General features: G+C 44.0%; 2 protein-coding genes across 51 annotated transcripts in view; both read right to left on the bottom strand.

Moving 5' to 3' along the window:
- Window positions 1-316: 316 nt before the first annotated feature.
- Window positions 317-23,845, bottom strand: part of LOC127005660 (choline/ethanolamine kinase-like) — a 24,138-nt gene continuing 609 nt past the window's right edge. Inside the window, exons 2-10 of one of the 50 annotated variants that reach the window (XR_007758791.1) lie at window positions 23,149-23,277; window positions 20,798-20,931; window positions 17,179-17,302; window positions 15,739-15,993; window positions 14,738-14,847; window positions 14,305-14,467; window positions 4,158-12,419; window positions 3,968-4,062; window positions 317-3,872 (exon numbers count right to left, since the gene is read on the bottom strand). Coding sequence is in view for 1 of the 50 variants with exons in the window: in XM_050874747.1 (XP_050730704.1) it covers window positions 12,315-12,419; window positions 14,305-14,467; window positions 14,738-14,847; window positions 15,739-15,993; window positions 17,179-17,302; window positions 20,798-20,868 (828 nt within the window). In the remaining 49 variants the exon portion in view is untranslated. Of the gene's footprint in view, window positions 12,420-14,304; window positions 14,468-14,737; window positions 14,848-15,738; window positions 15,994-17,178; window positions 17,303-20,797; window positions 20,932-23,148; window positions 23,278-23,845 lie in introns of all 50 variants that reach the window. The other 49 variants (XR_007758800.1, XR_007758796.1, XR_007758802.1 and 46 more) reach the window with 49 other exon arrangements.
- LOC127005662 (uncharacterized) lies at window positions 17,695-20,789 on the bottom strand. The gene has a single exon (XM_050874751.1). It carries the CDS (start codon window positions 19,682-19,684, stop codon window positions 19,247-19,249), a length of 438 nt encoding a protein of 145 aa, XP_050730708.1. The 5' UTR covers window positions 19,685-20,789; the 3' UTR covers window positions 17,695-19,246.

The following is a 23,845-nucleotide window of genomic DNA, read 5'->3' as shown; positions in this document are numbered from 1 at the left end:
GAAGGAAGGAAAGGGAAGGGAACGGAGGAAGTTACGGGAAGCGAAGAGAAGAGAATGGAAGAAGACAAGAGAAGGGAAGAAAAGGAAAGGAAATGGAGGAAGGAAGGAGAAAAGAATGAAGAAAGAAGAGAAAGAGAAGCAGAAAGAAGTGAAACGGAAGAAAAGAGAGAAAGAAAAGGAAGATAAAGAAAGGGGAGAGAGAGATTAAAGGAAAGGTATAGAAGAATAGATATAATGATGGTTGAGAGAGAGAGAGAGAGAGAGAGAGTACGTCAATCTGGTAGGGCTATTGTCGAGTCAGGTATATGAACCACACTTGCATCTTTCCATTACTTTTATTTCTTTATCACAATGGAATGTTTACAATGTTCTCAGCTTCCCTCCTTTAGTCTACCCAACATTGCACCTTTCACTGAGTAACTGGTATTGTCCTGATGTTTGCTCGCCTGTTTCGTACACAGTAAAAAGAGTAAACAGTTTGGTATGCCTTAAAATTCCTTCTTTAAACTACTCGACAATGCATCTTTCTTTTAAATAACTAGTATTGTTCTGATGTTTGCTTGCCTGTTTCGTACACAGTAAAGAGTAAATAGTTTTGTATGTCATAAAATTCCTTCTTCACACCACTCAACCGTGAACCTCAAGAAACACTCATTAGAACCCGACGGACCCCCTCTGTGACCTTTAGAAATAGCTGTGAGAAGCGAAAGTATCTTATAATACTGACCAAAGTGAAAAAAAGGCATAATTGATCTTAAAACAGTTACTCTTTAAACTGCCTTAAAAGCACATTCTCTTTAAATAATTAGAATATTTCCCTAACCTTTACTTACCTGTTTTGTACAAAGTAAAAAACGTAACTAATCAGGTTTGTCTTAAGGTAGTTTTTCTTTATCCCACCAAACAATATGCATTTAATCACGTCATTAGTCCATCCATAGAGTTGAGAATCCTAGAAACAATAAATCACTTCTCAGGTTGATCAAGGTGTGTCAGGTAGCAAGCAATACCGCCTGATTTTGTAAACGTCACATTAGTCTTTACAGTAATGTGGCTGTTTTGGCTTTTCTGACCCATTTTTCAAGGCATGGATAGTTGTTATTGTTGATTTTTTTAAGTCTTTTCACAACCAATCTGTAATATGTCAATTAACCCGGTAGCGGCGACGGGCCAAATTTGTGGCTTTATCATGTACCAGCGACAGGCCAGATTTTTGCCATGATATAAATCCCCAAAAATAGATGATGCATAAACTAATCACAAATGCTTTGATAGGGTGAGGTGGACATAACTCGTACACGGTCACGAGATGTACAAAGGCTGTCTTGTCGAAGCAAAGTTTCGGGGAAAGTCTCACTTCCTACAGAAGAAAGAAAATGGGACACCAACAGCTGACGCAGCCATCTTGTGCCCCAAGCCTCATGCCTGAAATTGCTAGGCGAGTTTTTAAATTGTCTGATGCAATTTTCTCGCTTCATAGTATAGTGTATGGTGATTGAGAATATGTCCTGACTTTGCTGGTGAAGGTTTCCATGGCGAATATGATCATATTGAAAAGATATCTGCATGGAAAGATATTGTTGTGCCGAGTTTTTGTGTTCGTGGGAATCCTGTACACAGACATGTGGGTAGTTCACAAGTCGTACAGCTAGTGGAAGCAAAATATTAATGTAAAGCCTGGTTACATTTGACGAGCATAGAAAATCACCTAAAAATTACAAGTTAAAACACTGTCATCACTTGCAGAATTGGAAGTCCAAACAATCTAAACCGATACCTCAAAGGAAGCCCACATCCTGAGGATTACTTTAGGCATTTGGGTTTGAGTCTTGGTGCAAAGCCTGATTTTTAAGAAACTTATTTATAAAATTGTACAGGCCGTGAACACCTCGTGTACGAGGCGTGACCCCCTGGTCACAAGCCGTACAGCAATTGAAAAAAAATGAAACCTTCCTATGGAGATAAAATATTATCTGGGGAAGCTCAATCGATACTCATAGAGGAAGCCCATTTCCCGAGGAGTATTATGCACTCTTTGTTTGGCCTGTCAGGGCAAATGCAGATTTTTAATGAATATTTTCACACTAGTAGTACGGGTTGTGTCCACCTCACCCTATATATTATGAAATGGTTGGTGTGAGTGATGATTTTTTCTCATTTTTCTTGCCTAGAGGGGCCTTTAAGAAACACGATCCCCGCAGCTACCGGATTAACTGTGAAAACCCAACACTTCTAACTAACTCCATCCTAAAAACGGAATTAAAAACCACAACTAGCCACATGACAATAAATACTAATATGATGTTTAAAGAATCTGACGTACATCATTTCCGAGGTTGATTAAAAGGTGTGTCAGGTAACATTTGAGGCACAGCTCTTGGTGGCAGAGGAACACCATCATTGCACAGGGGGAGAGAAACTTTGGCACAGCTTGTACGACACGATGACTTGAATAATGCAACGGAAAAGAGTTTACAGTGGCTGGTACGCGCGCACACACACACACACACACACATTGTAACTCACACTCACTCCTGCTCTCTCACACTCACACTTACACTCATTCTCACACACACACACACACACACACACTCTTAATCTCGCTCTCTCCCCTAACACACACACACACTCACATTGTTACTCTCACTCACACTCACTCCTGCTCTCACACTCACTCACTCACACTTACACTCATTCCGTCATTCTCACACACACACTCATGATCTCGCTCTCTCCCCTAATGGCAGCTTAGAGCACAATGATGTATCCATATTAATACCCTTCTGTACACTGTTTCTTAAAGCTTAACTTCACATTCTAACATGACTGGAATAATGATGATAACAGTAATTGAAAAGCCTAGAAGCTAAAGAATGTAACCTCATATAAAAACTCTCAACGGCCTCGGTAAGCAACTCAAGAACCTCACGTCTATGTACAAAACTATTTCTATCACATCTTGATAACAAAGAACGGGAAGCCTGACGCCTTTTTGTGAAGCGTGTGAATCTCCACCATTGCACGTTCCCTTCAAATAATCCAGCTTGTACAGACGGCAAAAAAAGTATAACACCCATTGGTCGATCGAATAAAATGAGCGAAAAATATATAGTGTTGTGTTTCTTAGGTTGGTACCACTGACTATTCTATCCATTGGTACCAACCTAACCGACACAACACCAAGTCTATGAATTTCGCTAAAATTATACTCCATCTACCCATGAGTGTTTGATACTTCTTTTGTCGATTGTACAGTGAGGAGCAAAAGTCATGTCGTGAAATGTGAAAACCTCGGGCGACGACTAAACATGTGGTATATTCAGCAGGCCATCACACGGGCGGTTGGTAGCACTGACTTGAGTTGCCAGCTGGTCCTTATATTTGTTAATTTCTGAGATGAGAGATAGGAGGGGAGTATCGAGACATTTCTCCATCTGAAACTGACCCTTTCTTTTTGTCCTCATTCTAGTTTCTTTACAGGAGCAGCACATAGCGAGCATTTTTTTTTTCCCCCTGCTTGAGTTGCTCCCTCTGCTTGAACAGTTGGTAGCACTGACACGAGTTGCCAGGTGGTCCATTTATTTGTTGATTTTGGAGATCAGACCACATAATTAGCTGTCACTTTTGGTTTTCACTTTTCACAACACGACGTTTGCCCCTCACAATACGTATGTGTGTGTCGTGTTAACCGAGTGAATGTTGACACGGCAATGCAAGTAAAAAATGTGGTAATGTGAGGCACTATGTCAAGAAATGGAATATATATATGTTTGGGGTTTGTCCGTCAGTTTGTATGCACCGTTTTGATCAGTGTTCATGCCAGAGAAAAATAATTGCTTTAGAAAATTGAGAGGCAGTAAGATAATAATAACCTGTTGCCAAAATAAACAGAAATACTTGGAAAATTTGAGGGGCAGAATAGAAAAAATAATTGCTTTGGAAAATTGAGTAGCAGTAAGATTATAACCTGTTGCCAAAATAGACAGAAATACTTGGAAAATTTGAGGGGCAGAATAGAAAAAATAATTGCTTTGGAAAATTGAGTAGCAGTAAGATTATAACCTGTTGCCAAAATAAACAGAAATACTTGGAAAATTTGAGGGGCAGAATAGAAAAAATAATTGCTTTGGAAAATTGAGTGGCAGTAAGATTATAACCTGTTGCCAAAATAGACAGAAATACTTGGAAAATTTGAGGGGCAGAATAGAAAAAATAATTGCTTTGGAAAATTGAGTGGCAGTAAGATTATAACCTGTTGCCAAAATAAACAGAAATACTTGGAAAATTTGAAGGGGCAGAAGAGAAAAATAATTGCTTGGAAAATTGAGTGGCAGTAAGATTATAACCTGTTGCCAAAATAAACAGAAATACTTGAAAAATTTGAGTGGGAGAAGAGAAAAATAATTGCTTTGGAAAACTGAGTGGCAGTAAGATTATAACCTGTTGCCAAAATACACAGAAATACTTTGAAAATTTGAGGGGCAGAAGAGAAAAAATAATTGCTTTGGAAAATTGAGTGGCAGTAAGATAATAACCTGTTGCCAAAATACACAGAAACACTTGGAAAATTTGAGGGGCAGAAGAGAAATGAACTGTTACCAAATTGAAATAAATGTTTAGGAAAATCGAGATGTAGTGTATAATTATAAGCTGTTGCCGAATAAAAAGAAATGCTTCGAAAAATTGATAGGCAGAATAAAAATGAAGTGTTGCCAAATTAATAAAAAAAGTTCATGCGAGTTAAGCTGCAGTATAAGTATGAACTGTTACCAAAATAATAAAAAAATGCTTGGGAAAATTTTTTAGCTGCGATACAAAATAGAAAGAAGTAAGAGAGAGAGAGAAATAAGAGGAATGGAGTGCGAGGATAGGAGCAAGTCAACAACCTCAATAAAATGGGAAGGTGGTGGTGGAGTATTTGAGAGAGAGAGTTGCAGGGATGAAGAGTAAGAACAGAATAGTATATATGATGAGAAGGTACTGGTAGAGTATTTGAGGGAGAGAAAAAGGGAGGTAAAGGTGTGAGTTGTCTTTAGTATATGCACGGAGGGAGAGCAAGAACAGGAACTGGTAGAGTATTTGAGGGAGAGAAAAAGAGATATAACAGTGTGAGTTGTCTTTAGTATGCAGGGAGGGAGAGCAAGAACAGGTACTGGGAGAGTATTTGAGGGAGAGAAAAAGGGATATAAAAGTGTGAGTTGTCTTAAATATGCAGGGAGGGAGAGCAAGAACAGGTACTGGGAGAGTATTTGAGGGAGAGAAAAAGGGATATAACAGTGTGAGTTGTCTTAAATATGCAGGGAGGGAGAGCAAGAACAGGTACTGGGAGAGTATTTGAGGGAGAGAAAAAGGGAGGTAAAAGTGTGAGTTGTGTTAATTTGCATGGATAGAGAGCAAGGGTAGGAGGAAATGGACAACCCTCACCATAATGGGCAGATAATGGGAGAGTACTTGAGGGATAAAGACAATAAAGTGATGAGTTAAATTGATTATGCAAGAGTAGGAGCATATGGACAACTCTCACCATAATGGGAAGATCAGGGAGAGAATTTGAGAGGTAAATACGATAACAGAGAATTTGAGAGGTATAAACGATAAAGGGATGAGTTAAATTGAATATGCAAGCGTAGGACTAGCACATGGTCCACCCTCACCATAATGGGAGATGGAAGTATGACTGGGCTTGAGTATTGAAGGATAGAAGAAAATCATATCTTCTGTTGTGGGCATTTCCTCGTGTCCCAAGAATCGTCACAGTAAACAGAGCATAGTCAAACATAATATAATAGTCCCTGATATGAGTTTGGATTGGAAAGGTGCGTACAAACTGGCGGACAAACCCAATGCATGATAAATGAAAAAAAATGTACATAATATCACATGAATGCAGTCGCTGTACACCTCAAGCGATCATCGGGGAACACAGACAGGCCAATATCTACCATGGGGGTGATGTGTGGCCAGCGATGTCAAATTATTGTACTCAACGCATTGCATTCTCATAGTTTCTGGTTGATAACTAGAGCAAAAAAGAACGAAAACCATCAGTATTTAGCAGTTTCAACGATGACTTTAATTTTCTATCGTTGTTTGTGTGGTTACGACAGTCTTGGCGCCTAAAAACAATAAATACAATGTTCAGAGTACGGCAATTTGGCGACGCTGCGTGTGGCTATACGCGCAATGGCCAGAAGACGTAACACTGTTCGTACATGTTAGTGTGTTACGTCTTGGTGGACTAAACACAGGGAAGTCGTTACTTTTTTCTATTACGGGAGCGGTGAGTAGCGGGCTTTTTTTTTCCTACACTCTTTTTGTTGCCCTAGAGCTGTTTCCTTTATCGTAAAAAAATAAAAAATAAAAATCTCCCGTCGTGTAGGTCTTACGAGGGAACATTCTTTATTATCTTGTTTTGTCAATAATAAATGATCACTCTTACTGCCTTTGTTCAACTTCAGAGAAAATGCAGGACCCACGTTTTAGACTTATAAGAGTACGTTGTTTGCTGTTTTTCTCTGTATAAAACTCAATTCTCTGTTTTGCTGTCTCGTACATCTGGTAATAATAGTTAATCAGTATAACCTTTTAGTTCAACCAGTGGGCACATATAAAATAACCTCCTGGACTGACACTTTTACAGTTAATATGAGAGCAAAGTTGTTGTTTTTCTTTTTTAACAGAGGAGTCAGTTCAAGGGCATAAAAAAAGGAAACAAATGTGGAAAAAAAAGTCCGCTACTCACTGGTCCAATACTGTGCATGTAATTATTAAAGATGATCGCTGCATTCATTACAATCAGCCAACAAATATATGACAGCAATTGTATATCATGAACCCTCAGAGCCTCACAATGGCTGCACATCACCACCACCGCGGCACAATTTGGCAAGTCTCCGTCCCCGTTAATCTTTCCTCCCCAGGTATATGGTTCCCCAGACATTGCCCCTTCCAGTGTTTCTCTTTTTTTCACATTGCACAACTCCCTCAACTCATCCATTTTGATTCACAACAAGAGCACTGGTAAGCACAAGCACAATATACAGACCCTTCCCCTGCACAAGTCACCCCAACGAAAAATACACAGTAGACTCTCCTTCGCGGTAATTCAGCGTAACATTACACAATAGACTCCCCTTCACAGTAATGCAGCGTAACATTACACTACAGACTCCCCTTCACGGTAATGCAGCGTAACATTACACTACAGACTCCCCTTCACGGTAATGCAGCATAACATTACACTACAGACTCCCCTTCACGGTAATGCAGCGTAACATTACACAATAAGCTCCCCTTCACGGTAATGCAGCGTAACATTACACAATAGACTCCCCTTCACGGTAATGCAGCGTAACATTACACTACAGACTCCCCTTCACGGTAATGCAGCGTAACATTACACTACAGACTCCCCTTCACGGTAATGCAGCATAACATTACACTACAGACTCCCCTTCACGGTAATGCAGCGTAACATTACACAATAAGCTCCCCTTCACGGTAATGCAGCGTAACATTACACAATAGACTCCCCTTCACGGTAATGCAGCGTAACATTACACTATAGACTCCCCTTCACGGTAATGCAGCGTAACATTACACTACAGACTCCCCTTCACGGTAATGCAGCGTAACATTACACTATAGACTCCACGGTGATGCAGCATAACCTTGCCGCCTAAATGCAAAACTCAGGGAATGTCTGCCGCCTGCCCACTGGCACACCCGGCGGCAGGAACGAGTGTTCAGGAAATTCAGAAAACGTTAACTGCTCCGGCAGCTTCTTTTTCATTGTCTTAACATTTTAGTTTTAAATTATCGTAAAAAGATTTTATATTTTATTATTACACATCTTCTGCTTCCTTCGTGTAGTATGCTCTTCTATGCTATTTTTTTATCCATTTTTTTTTTTTTTTTTTTTTTTATTGCAAACTTGACATGAAATATGACCTATTTTGAAGGGACTTTTCCGTCATCAGGAAAGGAAGAATACTCCCACAATTATGAACTAGTTTTCAATACATGGTCTTACCATACACAGAATATCCTTTAACTTCACATGAAGATTATTCTAACTACAGCCTAGCAGGGTTATGTTTGCTGTGATGAGAGACAGCCAGTGATTCATGATGTCCTGATGCATAATGACCAAGGAATGGTTGCTGTCCGCATGGCCCGGACAAAACAATGTTGTAATGCAGTGTTTCTGTAGCCTCAGTGGGAGCCGCAGGAATGATCGGTGGCACAGCGGATCACTTATTTGGCTTGGCTCAGCCCAGCCCAATGACACAGCTTCATAAACACCAAACTCAAACTGCATACCTTCCAAGTGTGTTTGCTTTCCTACGAAAGTCCAGAAACTATACAGGAGCTTCATGTACAGTATGTGGTGGTTGTAGAGAAGCCAATACACATGAAAATACTACACAAGAAGTTTCTGCAGCCCATTGCCTTGTGGAACACCAAACACACAAGGGGAGCCGTTTGGTTTGGACACTTGTACAGTCGCTTGGAAGGACCGGACTCTTAATATCTTGATACTGGTGAGCACTGAGTGAGTGAGTGACTGCTGTGCCTGCAGGAACTTAAGAGTGTTGTGTTGGTCATGTGTGGAATAGTGTGACATCACTATCATACAGGTTTTGGTTAACATCAACAGCACCACAGCTTATAAATATACATCTCTGGCCCTCTCTTATGTCGAGGAGCAAAGAAATACTATTCTTAATTGGCTTATATGAGTCCAAGCACTTAGTCATCTGTGAGGGTTCCATCACTGTATATGCTCATGGAAAAGTTACATTTTTGAATATTTTTTGACTCTGATGAATATAAACTTGGTGGATTAACTCCTCCTCTGCCTCTCTTCACTTGTTTCCCTTTCAACCAGTCGCCGGAAGTCACGTACAGTTGCCCCCCCCCAAAATTGAACACCCTTGAGCCGTTGGAATAGGATTTGAGCAAAATTTATAGAAATGGGTGTCGTATTGGTTAGATTGGTAACACTGGTAGACTCTAGGCATTAGTACCAACCTAACCAACACAACACTACATCTATAAATTTCACTCAGAGGGGCAGAGGAGACTGGGAGACTGGGCAGGTTCATTCATCAGTTTATCAGTTAAATGCATGAGAGAAAATGAGGTTTAGGGGGTACACTATTATATACCTTTTCTAGTGGGTCAAATTCATTCCCGAAGCAAACATTAAATCTTTGTGGGATAATAGCTCAGGGCAGAGGAGGCTAGGCATGTTCATCTATCAGAGAAAATGAGGTTTAGGGGGTACAGTGTTATATGGATGATGCTTTTCCGGGGATAAACGTAATTCCCCTTTCAAACGTGTAGTCTTTGGGGGACGTCAGCCTTTCGCATGAGCATATACAGTACCCTCAGTGTTGCTTTGCACGGAAAGGGATGGAGTGAAGAAAATACTGATTGAATAGCATCTTTGTACAATCGCATGAGTGTTCCCTTGAAAAGATTGGTCTGTGATTACTTATTTACTCATCCACCTTACTCGACGGATGATGAAAAGAGTTTGTTGTGTAGCTCATCAACCTTTCACGGATGATGGGAATGGTAGTGTTCATTTGTGTAAAAGAACAAGAACAAGAGGAAAAAAAGGAACGAAAGGAAGAAGAAAAAGAAGAAGAAGAACAAAATGAAGAAGAAAGACGTAAAGAAGGTTATAGATAAGTTTACTAAAGTCACATAACATTAGCACATTGTAAAGGTATATGATGTTCCAAAGAGAATGTGTTAAATACCTTGTGTGTGTGTGTGTGTGTGTGTATTTACCTAGTTGTGAAATACAGGAAAAGTGTGTGTGTGTGTGTGTGTGTGTGTGTGTGTGTGTGTGTTTATTTAGGGTCTGCTTGCCTTCTCGTACACACCTTCTCATTCATGCTCATGCCTGGGGGAAAGTCGCCTCGGAAAATTGAGTTCACGGTGATAATGAACCTCAGCGGAAGTCGTTCTCCTTTTTTGTGACAGTTTTTACCGTTGCTTATATGGAGTTGTCGCTTTTTTTGTGTGTGTTTGTGTCGTTTTGAAATTGCAAACTACAACAAAAGGCTTATATGGAGTTGTCGCTTTTTTTGTGTATTTGTGTCGTTTTGAAATTGCAAACTACAACAAAAGGCTTATATGGAGTTGTTACTTTTTTTGTGTGTGTTTGTGTCGTTTTGAAATTGCAAACTACAACAAAAAGCTTATTTGGAGTTGTTGCTTTTTTGTGTGTTTGTGTCGTTTTGAAATTGCAAACTACAACAAAAAGCTTATATGGAGTTGTTGCTTTTTTGTGTGTTTGTGTCGTTTTGAAATTGCAAACAACAACAAAAGGCTTATATGGAGGTGTTGCTTTTTTGTGTTTGTGTCGTTTTGAAATTGCAAACTACAACAAAAGGCTTATATGGAGTTGTTGCTTTTTTGTGTGTTTGTGTCGTTTTGAAATTGTGAACTACAACGAAAGTACATTGGTCTGAATTCCACTGATCAGGAAATCCGACACTCGAAGTTAATGCAAAGAAAAAAATACCCGTCAAGAATTAAGTGGTCTGAAATTTGGAGTGCAAGAAATCGTGATGGACTGATGGATTTGTGTGCCATCGTCAACATTAACCTTGACAAAACGCACTTCACTTTTACAGGCTCATTTTCATACCTCATCTCAACTTCTCTTGTACATTTAACCCCGGCAAGAAGTACTAACATGAACAGTAGGCACGGCAAGCAAGCAAAACCCTGTGTGTGAAGGAGCTCCCTGCCAGTGTGGGTGTGTTGTGGCAGCCTAGCGCACACACACACACACACACACACTATCATTGAAAGAACACCTACAAGAACAGTATTGTGCTTCATAACTCCCTCCAGACTCCAACGCCGCAACACACAAGCGGAAAAAACGCTGCCAAGATGCACAACAAAGACCTACGTTGCATCACCTCCATTTATCGCCCACAAGCTGAAGCACAGACACCCCATGGAGGACTAAGCAGCGGCCTCGCCCACCGCTGCCACCACCACCACCTTCGTGCCATGGATGAGTGGATGAGTGGGTGAGTGGATGAGAGAATGGTGCGTGATGGAGGCGCATGAAGTATTTACAAACACGAAGGGCGGGAGGTTGCCAGCCGTCAGACATCACAGAGCATGAGTCACAGCCCACACACCCTTCCCTCCCCTACCTTACCCTTCCCCAAGACAAGTCATCCTCGTGTATGCCTTGAAGACTAACAAAGGGTGACCTAATATACAAGTTCCTGGATCATTGTTTTCATCTCCAGTTTATAAGAAGGACCAAGAGGAGGAGGAGGAGGAAAGATGAATATTAAGGCCAGATCACAGACTTCCTTTCCCTCATGAACTCAAGGAGGTTTTGCCCAAGTAATGCCAGACCAACATATCTATAAACAGACAATACAGGAGACCAACATTAGTCGTGCATACAGCTACAGGGAAACCAGGGAAGCTCTCCATCCCAAAACTCCCCCTCTGCGTCATGTCGGCTAATGCACAATATCAGCGAGTCCCCAGGTATGAACTTTGTCATTAAAGAATACAAATGCAAGAAAAATATGATATCGCGAACGAGGTGCTTACGATTGCCCTGGGAGGTGGTGCTGCCGGTAAGGTGCAGACCCAGGACCTGGTATCAACGTCATCAACAGTTGTATCATTGCACGTCATTCGTTCTAACGGCGCATCGGCAGAACTGTGATATGAATACACTGCCTTTGGAGGTGGCGCTGCTGATAAGACACAGACACACACACAGACACAGACACTACTTGCTACCATCATCGTCATCATCAACAGTTACATCATTGCACATCACTCATTCTAACGGCGCATCGGAGAACTGTGATATGAATACACTGCCTTTGGAGGTGGCGCTGCTGGTAAAGACACACACACACACACAGACACAGACACTACTTGCTATCATCATCATCAGCAGCAGTTACATCATTGCACATCACTCATTCTAACGGCGCATCGGAGAACTGTGATGCAAATACTGTAGGTCAAGCTAAGACTCCTAAAAAGCTCGAATATTAAATCTCTCCTTCTCAGAGTTACCGCAGCACTCCGGCGCCACCAAGCAACCTGAACCACCACCTCCGCCACACTCGCCTTAAACACACACCCACAGTAAAAATAGCACCATGGTCCCTCTTGTGTCCCTTTCTCCTCCCACTCTTGCCGAGGACACAGCCCAACCCAGCACAGTTCTAAGGCACCAGAATGTCCTCGCACAGCTGTGGCGTGGCTGGGTGTCCTGTGTGTGGCTCGTGCTGGCGCCGCCCTAACTAGCCCTCCTCGGTGATGGCGTCAGACTTGCGCTTGGTGAGCTGGTCCAGACGCAGCTTGGCCTTGTCCTGGAAGTAGTGCTCCATCCTGGTGACGGCGTATTCCTGTAGGGGGAAGTACAGTTAGGTGGGGTAAGTTAAGTTAGGTTGGAGTGGCTGGTTTGTCCGTCATTATCATTCATTCTGATAACTGTACTCCCATAGCAAAAAGTACAGTTAAGGTAGTGACACACTGGGCATTTTCTTCCAACCGTTGGAGCTGGGTGCAACTGTGGTTGCCCGTACACCCAACTGGGAGTGAGTTGTTGGTTGTTTGTATGGATGGAAAACCGTTGTGGGTATGAGCAACCGCACGGCCGTATGTAAACAAACAGACGATGGTAGTGGCTGAGTAGCAGTGGAAGATGGCCCACCAAGAGACTTGTAAAGTGGATTGGCAGAGCTGCTTTGTCTACTATTTAACCTGGTAGCAGCAGGGATCATGTTTCTTAATGGTCCCTCTAAGCAAGAAAAATGAGAAAAAATCATCACTCACACAAACCATTTCATAATATATATCAAAGCATTTGTGATTACAGTCACCCCCGGATGCATTGACGCTAAATAGGAAGGCAGAGAGGAGGGAGGGAGGCAGAGAGGAGGGAGGAAGGCAGAGAGGAGGGAGGGAGGCAGAGAGGAGGGGGGAAGGGAGAGAGGAGGGAGGAAGGCAGAGAGGAGGGAGGGAGGGAGGCAGAGAGGAGGGAGGGAGGGAGGCAGAGAGGAGGGGGGAAGGGAGAGAGGAGGGAGGAAGGCAGAGAGGAGGGAGGGAGGGAGGCAGAGAGGAGGGGGGAAGGGAGAGAGGAGGGAGGTAGGCAGAGAGGAGGGAGGGAGGCAGAGAGAAGGGGGAAGGGAGAGGAGGAGGAAGGCAGAGGGAGGGAGGGAGGCAGAGAGGAGGGAGGGAGGGAGGCAGAGAGGAGGGAGGGAGGCAGAGAGGAGGGGGAAGGGAGAGAGGAGGAGGAAGGCAGAGAGGAGGGAGGAGGGAGGCAGAGAGGAGGGGGAAGGGAGAGAGGATGGAGGCGGGCAATGGGCCAGCAGCTCACTCAGGGACGACTGCTATTGGTCGAGATTTTCTCATAGCAACATTATCCTAAAAAAAAATTCATGCGCCACACTGCAGTGTTGCCAGATTAATTGGGCTACTTTTGGGTCTTCTGTGGTGAGTGTTGATTAAATATTTTTTTCTAAAAAGGTCTTGTCTCATTTCATTAATTATAAAGAACGAAAAAACATGTTTTATATGACGTGTCAGAGGTGACTTCCCAAATGCATATTTTCCCATAGGGTTATAGTCCGATGACTGTAGTTTATGTATCATCTATTTTTGGGGGTTTAAATCATGTCACAAATTTGGCCCGTCGCTGCTACCGGGTTAATTGCCAAGATGAGAGAACACCCCATGCTGTGTGACCACAGGCACAGTTCTCTGACGAGGATTGGGTAAACACTCCTGTCCTCCCATCTTTGAAGCCACAACTGCTTCTTCCTTCCATTTAACTGCAGCAACAAGTCCATAACTTGAGTGCCAGCACCAAAAGCCGCAACAGCCCTTACGTTTGCAGACAGCATCAAGTGGATACTGGGCGACTGGCTTGTTTACGTTGTGGATACAAGCAACTGACCTTGGTCATGTATTACGCACACCCAGAAAAGATGGAGTTGCCGGTGGCGCCTACCTCCAACACAGTTGGAGAAAAAGGCCCAGTGTGCCGCCAGCTTTAGGTTATATTGGGATGGTTGGTTAGTGTGTTATCATTCAGCCTAATGACTGCATACTCCTGATGGTCAAAAAATGTTAGCTTATATACCTGAAGGAAGTTGAGTAACCACCACTAATTATAATGAGATGGGTGACGGAGGGTGTGGTCACCCCCAGCGTGTCTGAGCCTTAAGATTCCTGACATTTCATAAGCCATTACAACTACCATTACAACAGACCGGCACAGTTCCTCACCATGTATCCGAAGGGTATGGTGGAGGCCTTGCTCTGCACGATGGACCAGAGCGCCCAGAAGAGGTGCGAGGCGGGGGTGAAGGCTGCCACCTCCTGCAGTAGTGTCTCCTCCGCCGGGTGACTGGGGGCGCACGCCACTGCACCCACTGCGCCGTTCTGTTGCCTGCAGGATGAGTGTGGGGTTGGTGGGGGTTGTTGTTGTTATTATATATGAGTTGCTGTGGTGGTGGTTAATAGTAGTGGTAATAGTAATGTTGAGGGGAATTCATAATGCTAATGTTGACTGTGGGAATAAGTATGAAGGGATAATAACAGAGGTGGTGATGGTAGTCGTAGAGGGGAAGGAGGGTTGGACAGTGGAAGTGGCCCTAAATAAATGTGCCTTCATAGCTTCTCACAAAACCAAACATCAAGGTGACAAACAAACACTCACAAGGCCGCCGCTTCCTCAGTGCCGTTGCTCAGTGCTGCCGCCGCCACTGCCGCTGACTTGCCCCTCCGGCTCCTCTCGTAGGCGTCCAGGTACATCCTGATGAAGTTCACCTGTGGGAGGCACGACAGGTCAACACAAGGGCACAGAGGCTTGACAGAAAAGATTAATGAGTGTACTGGACAGAGGAAAGTTAATATATCACTTTTCCTTTTCCTCACTTTACATTCCACTCCTTCACCAAGCCCTTCATTTTCACTTATTAATACTAAAACAATGTAATTTCTCTCAATGAAGTTTTAGATTTATGACAGCAGTTAGCGCTTTATGGATTTTTGCCTTGGGCTGAGCAGCAGTGTTATGTATTAGTTCAGCCCTATTAAAATGTTTATAAAAATATCTTCAGTGCTTTTTATTATATACAAATGTAATTAGTTAAGGAATCTTGCAGCTGAAGGAGAAGTTAAGTTAATGCCTACTACTACTACTACTACTACTGCCATTACCCCTACTACTACTACTACTACTACTAATGCCACAGAGTAACACCCAACATACCTCAAAGATTGCCATAATACATTCTGTCTGTTTTGTTATTCCTACTGCTGCCATTAATTACCACTACCACTAGAACAATGTATGTACCACCAATACCATGTCAACCAAATCATTAACCTTTCCACCATCACAACCAAACCCACCCCATCACCACCTCTACATCATCACCATCACTCACATCCTTACTCACTCCAATATCACACATAACGTCATCACCTCCTCACCATTACAACACCACACTCACCACCACCAATACTGCAACCCCCACTATCATCACCTTTCCTATACCACTACACGACACTTCAACACCACCCTCTCTACACCACATCACCTCACCACACCCACATCTGTCAATATTACCACAGACACCCTCTCGGCCCTTTCACCCTCAGTCACACCTTTCCACCACCACCACCACCATCGCTCCCCCCATCCCCTGTACCCACCTGTTTCTGTCGGCTGGGGTAGTTGTCGCAGTCCACAGTGAAGTACGGGTGCACGGGCAACTTGTACTCGTAGATCCACTCGCAGAAGTGGTTGGCCAGGTCGAAGCCGCGATAGTTGTAGGAGCAGTACTCGAAGTCGATGAGTGCAATGCGGTCAATCCCAGTGGCTGGCTTGGGCCCCGTCTTGAGCAGAATGTTCCCCTCCTGCATGTCATTGTGGGCGAACACCACAGGGGACTGGACGCGCGCCACAACCTGAAGAAGATTTGAAAAAGGATATAGAAAAGGGATGTGTGGTGTGAAGGCTGTGCTGAGTAGGCTGAGGCAGAGGATGAAGTGTTTTGGGCATGTCAAGAGAAGGGAGGAGAGCCACAACCTGAGAGGGATATGAAAAAAGGATACAGAAAAGGGATGTGTAGTGTGAAGGATGTGCTGAAGAGGCAAAGACTGAGGTGATATGGGCATGTTAAGGGAAAGGAGGAGAGCCATGGGGGACTGGACACGTAGCACATCCTGGGAAGTCTATGAAAAATGATATAAAAAAAGGTATAAAGAAAAGAATATAACAAGATATTAACCCAGTAGCAGCGAGGACCATGTTTCTTAATGGTCCCTCCAATCGAGAAAAATGAGAAAAAATCACCCCTCACACAAACCATTTCATAATATATATCAAAGCATTTGTGATCAGATTATATATCATCTATTTTGGGGAGTTTATATCATGGTACAAATTTGGCCCGTCGCTGCTACCAGGTTAAGAGAAGGATATGAAAAAGAATATTAAGAAATGGATATAAAGAAACAAGACTGAATCCTTCCCACCACCTGACAGAAGGGTACAGAAGGATTTAGAAAGGACAGGTGATTGAACTCTTGAAAACCATCTAAAAAGACACACAAGGATAAAGGAAGGACAGTTGATTGAACCCTTGCGACAACCTAAAAAATATATAAAAAAAAAGGATATAAAAGACAGGTGATTGAAGTCTATCCACTACCTAAAAGAAGAAACACAAGGATATGAAGATAGGGGATTGAACCCTCGTGACAACCTAAAATGAATATGAAGGGGGGGGGGGGCCTTTCCTCTTTTTTTTAGTCTTTTAACCTGGCAGCAGTGACAGGCCAAATTTGTGGCTTTACCGTGTACCAGCAACGGGCCAAATTTTTTCCATGATATAAATCCTCCAAAATAAATGATGCAGAAACTGATCACAAATGCTTTGGTATATATTATGAAATGGTTTGTGTGAGTGATGATTTTTTTTCTCATTTTTCTTGCTTAGGGGGGCCTGTAAGAAACGCAATCCCCACAGCTACCGGGTTAAGCTACATTTTCCAGACATCTTTATAATTTTGTTCTACCTCTGGGCCAACTCTACCCAAAAGTGAACCAACCAGTTAGTAAAACAATTCCATCTTTCTTCATGTCCTCACCTGACGCAAGAACTCCATCTCCTTCTGGAAGTCGACCTGCTGCAGGCGCTCCACCAAGCTGCTGTCCTGCTCACGCCCCAGCTGTGGCTTCTGGCTCAGGAACTCCTGGCTTGTGCGGAGCCACCTGGGGGAGGAGGGAGAGAAGGAGCATTAGTATGGGTGTGGGTGGCTGGGTGGGGGAGAAACATATATAAGTCCATAGCCGATGACTCTACTCTGCATAACTGCTCTTCTTTTGATAGAAGGCCAACCCAACAGGAACTATATTCTCCAGGCTGGAGGCTGCAGAACGCTTAACCTCAGACCTTACTATCATTTCCAATTGGGGCAAGAACAACCTTGTGTCCTTCTACTTGTACAGAGTGTCGTTCTAGAAACAGCGGGGATGGTGGCAGTGGTACTGTATGTCTGATTCAGCCTTCCAGCAACTCTTAATTACGGTTAAAAAGCTTTGTGAGACTGTACAGGTCTACGCTTGCTGGTCTGAGCATGCGCAGTTCACGAGACCAGTGACAGTGGGGACGCCAAATAACACAACACCGGTTCAGGCGTTTCTAGTATTACCGTCCATGGGTATGTGTCAACGTGTGGTTTTCAGGTTTTGTAAGTTTTCTAAAATACAGATAATGAAAATTTGAATTCATCTATGTTGTTTTAGTTGAAATATCAATATAGTATCGTTTTTGCCTATCGGACTTATCGCTAGTTAGTATCGGAATTGTGGATTTATATTGGGTATCGGTTATCGCCTATATTTGTGTCTCCAGTTAACGAATATCGGTTATCACCAATAAGGTTTTCCATTATCAGTTATCGGTTATCGGGAATACGGTTTTCTGTTATCGTGCCCAGCTATGCTCAGCTATCACCTTCTCCTACACTAAACATCCTCGGTCTATCCTTAATTCAAAATCTCAACTGGAAACTCCATATCTCCTCTCACTAAATCAGCTTCCTTGAGGTTGGGCGTTCTGTATCGTCTCCGCCAGTTCTTCTCCCCTGCACAGATGCTGTCCATATACAGGGGCCTTGTCTGCCCTTGTATGGAGTATGCATCTCATGTGTGGGGGGGCTCCACTCACACAGCTCTCTTGGACAGAGTCGAAGGCTCTTTGTCTCATCAACTCCCCTCCTCTTACTGATAGTCTTCTACCTCTTAAATTCCGCTGCCATGTTGCCTCTCTTTCTATCTTCTATCAATATTTTCATGCTGACTGCTCTTCCAAACTTGCTAGCTGCATGCCTCCCCCCCTCCTGCACTCGACTTTCTACTCTAGCTCGTCCCTATACTGTCCAAACCCCTTATGCAAGAGTTAACCAGCATTTCCACTCTTTCATCCCTTACACTGGTAAACTCTGGAACAGCCTTCCTTCGTCTGTATTTCCTCCTGCCTATGACTTGAACTCTTTCAAGAAGTGTGTCAAGCTAGACACCACCCGAAACTGACCTCTCTTTTGGCCACTCTTTACTTTTGTCTGTTGTGGGAGTGGTGAGTAGTGGTCTTTTTTTTTCTACACTATTTGTTGCCCTTGAGCTGTCTCCTTTGTTGTAAAAAAAAAAATAATAAATAAATAAATAAATATTCGGAACTTGAATTTGGCCTAGCTCTTATGATAGCATGGCACCTGTGATAGTAGCCAAACTTCTATTCTAAGACTCCACTCCACACACACTAAGATGGTACCAGAACTATCAACCCTGCCATACAAGACTAGATCAGAGGAAGTGGGCTCACCAACACTGGGAGAAAGAAGAGAAAGAGGAGACTTGATAGCATTGTACAGGAATACAAATGGAATGGAAACATTGGACAGAAATGATTCAATCGAGATGAAAGGGAGGAGGCAACTAAGAGGACACAGCAAGAAACTGAGGAAAGGGACTTGTTTGAAACACCTAAGAAAGTTCAGTTTTTCATACAGGAGTTGTTGTTGTTGTTGCTGTTTTGGGCAGCAGTGATCTAATCTCTCACATGAGCCCTGATGTCGTCCTATGAGGGCTTCACAGATGCGTCAGTTGCCCCGTCTTCCAGAGGAAGGCGCAGGTGAGGCGGATGACTGATTCCTGTCATGTGGGGTGGATGCCTGCCGCCGCCAGCAGCGTGGGCAGGTCAAAGGTTGGCACGTCCAGGGAGCAGAGTTGGTGTCGTAGCAGCACTCGCTGGGAGTGGAAGCGTGGGCAGTGTAGCAGGAGCTGTTCAATGGTCTCCTCGACAGTCCTGCACCAGGGGCAGTGAGGGTCACGGGCCAGGCGCAGGCGGTGGAGGTGAGCGCTGAGTGTTATGTGGCCCAGGCGGAGGCACGTCAAGGCCATGTCTAGGATGCGGGATGGTTTCCTCACCCACGGCTGTGGGGAGGAGTTGGTGCGGTACTGGCCCATGGAGGTGATGCGGAGGGTGTTCACGAGCGTGTCGTCCCAAAAAGAGCGGCAGGTGCAGGAGATGAGGCGTGTGGCTGTGGAGAGTGGGAGGGGGAGTGGTGTGATGTTTACCTCGGTGAGGGCCATCTTGGCTGTGGCGTAGGTGATGTCGTTGCCCTTGATGCTTGAGTGGGAGGGCACCCACTGCAGGGTGATCTCCCAGCCCTCAGATGTCAGGAGGAGGAGGGCCCATTGGATAGTGTGGGCAAGGGCTGTCGACGATGTTAGGTGGCGGGAGAGGAGGAGAGGGAGTCCATATAGATGATGGCCTTGGCCCTGTTGTGGGTGGAGTGGAGGTGTGTGAGGGCCTGGTGCAGGGCATACAGCTTGGCTGTCAGGACGTCGATCTCCGGGGGGAGTCTCCACGTCCTGCAAGTGCTGGTACTGGGGTCATAGATGGCCAATGCCATGGAAGGTGGCGATGGGGAGTGTGAGCCTTCTGTGTAGATACTGAGGTGGTGGTGATATAAGGACCCATCCAGCCGGAGGAAGTGTGCGGCACCTTCAGGATGTTGTAATCATATACCTGGAGTACGAGGGCTGAGCCGTTACCCAGGGAATGCAGTTCCCCCTCCAAGACATACTTGCCTATGGGGGAGGAGCTGAGGGCATCTGCAACCTTCTGTGGGTTATTGAAGACATGTGCCCCAGACTTAGCCCGGAGCATGAAGGAGGCTCTGGTGTACGGTGGGGGTCGGGGAGGGTGGCAGGATTAGGGCTCGGGTGCTCCTGGGTCACGTCCGGTGTTGATGACAACGACGTAGTCCTCTGCCTCTTGTATTGTGGGTGGGCGTCAGTGTCAGACCAGTGGTCCATCTCAGCTTCTTGTACCTCCACTTCTTTGGTGCAGGCGGCAGGTACAGGCGGCCTGTCTGATTGAGAGGCCATAGTGGTTGCTGTGGCCCACAGCACCCGACTAGGCGTGACTAGGCTCAACTATGGCCACCTAGAGGAGAAAAAGTTCTGTCCATCCGCTCCTAATGGCTGCTCAGACAGAACTCCCATACAGGAGTGTGGATACATGGAATGGACTTAGCGAAGACATTGTTGAAGTGGGCAGTGTCCATAAAATGAAGGAAAAGCTGGACAAATATAGATTGGGAGACAGGACTGACCGAGCTTGAGCTCAGGCCCTATGCACTACAAATAGGTAAATACACACACACACACACACACACTGATATAATGCCTTCAGCTCACCTCTCCATTGTGTTCCATATCCAGCACGGCTCCTTGCTGATGGGCACATTTAGGGCATGAATGTTGGCCATCTTGGTGGCAATGATGGCCGAGAGCTCCGGGTCGGCCAGCTCCCGCGTGAAAAGGGGACGAGCCTGGTGGGGGAGAGGGGGGGTCAGGGGTCAGGATGGTGGTGCAGTGTGTGGTGGTACTTAACTATTGCACCAGATTTTTTCAACATCGTACATTAGTATTTGCTAACATTCGTGTGGCGAGTTTGGGTTTTGAATTCAATGTTTGGGATGGTGGAGTTAGTTAGAAGTGTTGGATTTTCAGTTAAGTCGACATATTACAAACTCATTCGTAAAAAGTGATATAAAAAAATCAACAAAACCAGCTAACCACAGCTTGAAAAATGAGTCCAAAATGATAACTCAGCCACAGTGTGTTGGTAAAGACTACTACAACATTTAAAAAATCAGGCAAGTGCCTTACTCAAGGTTGTTATAATAGTGAAGTAAGGCATGAGTGCTGCACCTTGGCTCTTGCACAAGTGTTTGAATAATGACCAAGGGGAACATATTATTTGCTTCACCTCTGAAGTAACTGAACAAGAGTGATGATCAAGTACATTATGACTATTATTATTATTATTAGATTAAAGAGCATTACAGGGAATGGACAGGTTTTATAGTTATTAAGAGTGAACTGGATTAGCATATTGATTTCTTTAAACAAATTGAATTAAGTGCAATGTTTTTAATGACTCATGACTTGAATGGACAGCTGAATGTACCCTTCTGAGAGTTAAGATAGTCTGGCATTGTATTTGCCTCCATAAAGACAACATACTGATGTATCGACTAATGTATTCTCGTAGGTAAAGATTGCGTCTTGTATTTGCCTACACGAGGGTCAGATCAGCGCCTCCGTGGTGTGGCGCCGGCACCACTAGCTACCCCTCCGAGGGCCTCTGTTCAAGTCTGGGGCGGGGCAGGCGGCACACACCCCACCCTGTTGTTCAAGGGGTCATCCTCCCTTGCTCTTTGGGCAGTAAAGGGTACCTGGGGAGACCTGGGGAAGGCAAACTGTGATAGGCAGCCACCGCTGGCCGTGGGTTCTGGCTGGGGGACTTATATCCACCGCAGGCTAAAGGTTACCAAGACACGGAGCTAACCATCGAGGGGACACGCAGGACCCAGCCTACCCTCAAGCTTATTCTTCCTCTATAGCCCGTATTTTTAAACATATCGGCCCCTCAGTTTCCCTGTTTGAAAAGCCTCTGTTAGAAGTTGTTGGGATTTTCATGGACTGTTTTGTGATCCCAGTGATAGTTTTACATGACTTCTGCATCTTGAATGGGCATATCACCCCAGAAAACGTGGTTAACCCGGTAGCTGCAGGGATCATGTTTCTCAATGGTCCCTCTAAGCGAGAAAATGAAAAAAAATCATCACTCCCACAAACCATTTCATAATATATATCAAAGCATTTGTGATCAGTTTATGTATCAGCCATTTTTGGGGGTTTATATCATGGCACAAATTTGGCCCGTCGCTGGTACACGGTAAAGCCACAAATTTGGCCTGTTGCTGCTACAGGGTTAATCTTCTCTATGGCATTGAAAAAGTTGTGACTGGAGCCTGATACGTTTAACAATATGGGCCTATATCCCTTACTCCATTACTAACATTCCTATTCAATTTCCGTGCCACAAAAGACAAACTAAAACTGCCTACACAGAGGATGCCTAATATTCCTTTACCCCACAGAGAGGAGACACACAAAGGGCTGGACAAAGTTTTAAAAGCCTGTAAAAATGTTGTTGCTATGAAGAGACCAGAGGAAAATGGCCACAATGACTAAATGACATACACCCTCCTCACACTCCTACACTCCCTTATAGCCTCCTTACACCTCCTCATATCCCCTCATATCCTCTTAAACCCACCCTGCATCCCCTTATACCCTCCCTTGCTTAAAATAATCCTTAACAAGTTGGTTCTCAGTATAGGGCAGGCTACCCATCTAGAAGGATAGTAGTAGAAGAAGTAGTAGTAGTATTTATTCCAACTCATTGTTATTATTATTACTAGTACTGTTATTATGATGATCAAGGTTGTGTTAATAATGGTGCTGCCTTTATAAGTCATAATAAAACATTAAATGCTGCTTACTTGTGGACATAAACAACCCACACATCTGCCTGAAACAAACAAAACAAAAAAAACACATACATTTAAAAAAATATGTTTTTTATGCAACAAGAGACAAACTAAGGCTTCAGACAAAAGAAAAATAAAATGACACCCAAAAGAGACTATATAGCCCCAAATTTACTGTTCCTCCACTCCCCTCACTCCGGCACTCACAGGAATGAACTGCTCCAGGCGGCCGCCGGGGAACACTCCATACAGGCGCGGGCCAAGGCGACGCTCCGACAGCAGGGCGAAGATGACGCTCTCCGCCAGCACGGACTCCAGTGCATCCTCCCCGTGGACCTGTTGAGGGAGAGGAGGGAAGGTGAGGGAGACGGTGCGGTGAGTGTTCTCACTTACTTGTGGTAGTACAGGAATAAGCAAAGCTCATATTGTCCTGATTTTTTAAGCCATTTTGTCATGCATTTCTTTAAATTCATGCACGCTATCGACACACACAACTTCATTTGGTATTATGGGTGTCCAGTGGAGGGGGCAAGGAGGGGCAGTTGCCCCCCTTGGAAATCTGTTATTTTTCTGATTACACTCATTTTCAAGTTATAACTTAATATTTTTCAAAACTTCAGGAGCACATGTAGTGGTGCAGTAAGTGGGAAACTATGTGCCTGGTGGTTCACCAAGGGAGAAAAAAAATTGATATAAATACATATAAGATTAAAACATTTTGGCTCTGCCTCCCCTTGAAAATTCTTGTGGATGCCCCTGATCAAATAGAGCAACTACTAAAGTTTGGGAAATTGAATTTTCTTACATTCTGATCACCTCTTCTATTAGATATATTATATATTCTGCACAAAACACTTTTTTTTTCTCTTTTCTATGCTCCTACTGTCCCTGACACACTGCACAA

Source organism: Eriocheir sinensis, chromosome 30 (assembly GCF_024679095.1).
Source record: "Eriocheir sinensis breed Jianghai 21 chromosome 30, ASM2467909v1, whole genome shotgun sequence".
In the NCBI taxonomy this organism is placed as follows: domain Eukaryota; kingdom Metazoa; phylum Arthropoda; class Malacostraca; order Decapoda; family Varunidae; genus Eriocheir; species Eriocheir sinensis.
Note: the sequence above shows the minus strand (reverse complement) of the source record. Positions and strands in the feature narration are given on the sequence as shown.

Bases quoted from the DNA above. Each gene is read 5' to 3' on its own strand.
- LOC127005662 (XM_050874751.1), bottom strand. From the start codon at position 19,684: ATGGCCCTCACCGAGGTAAACATCACACCACTCCCCCTCCCACTCTCC.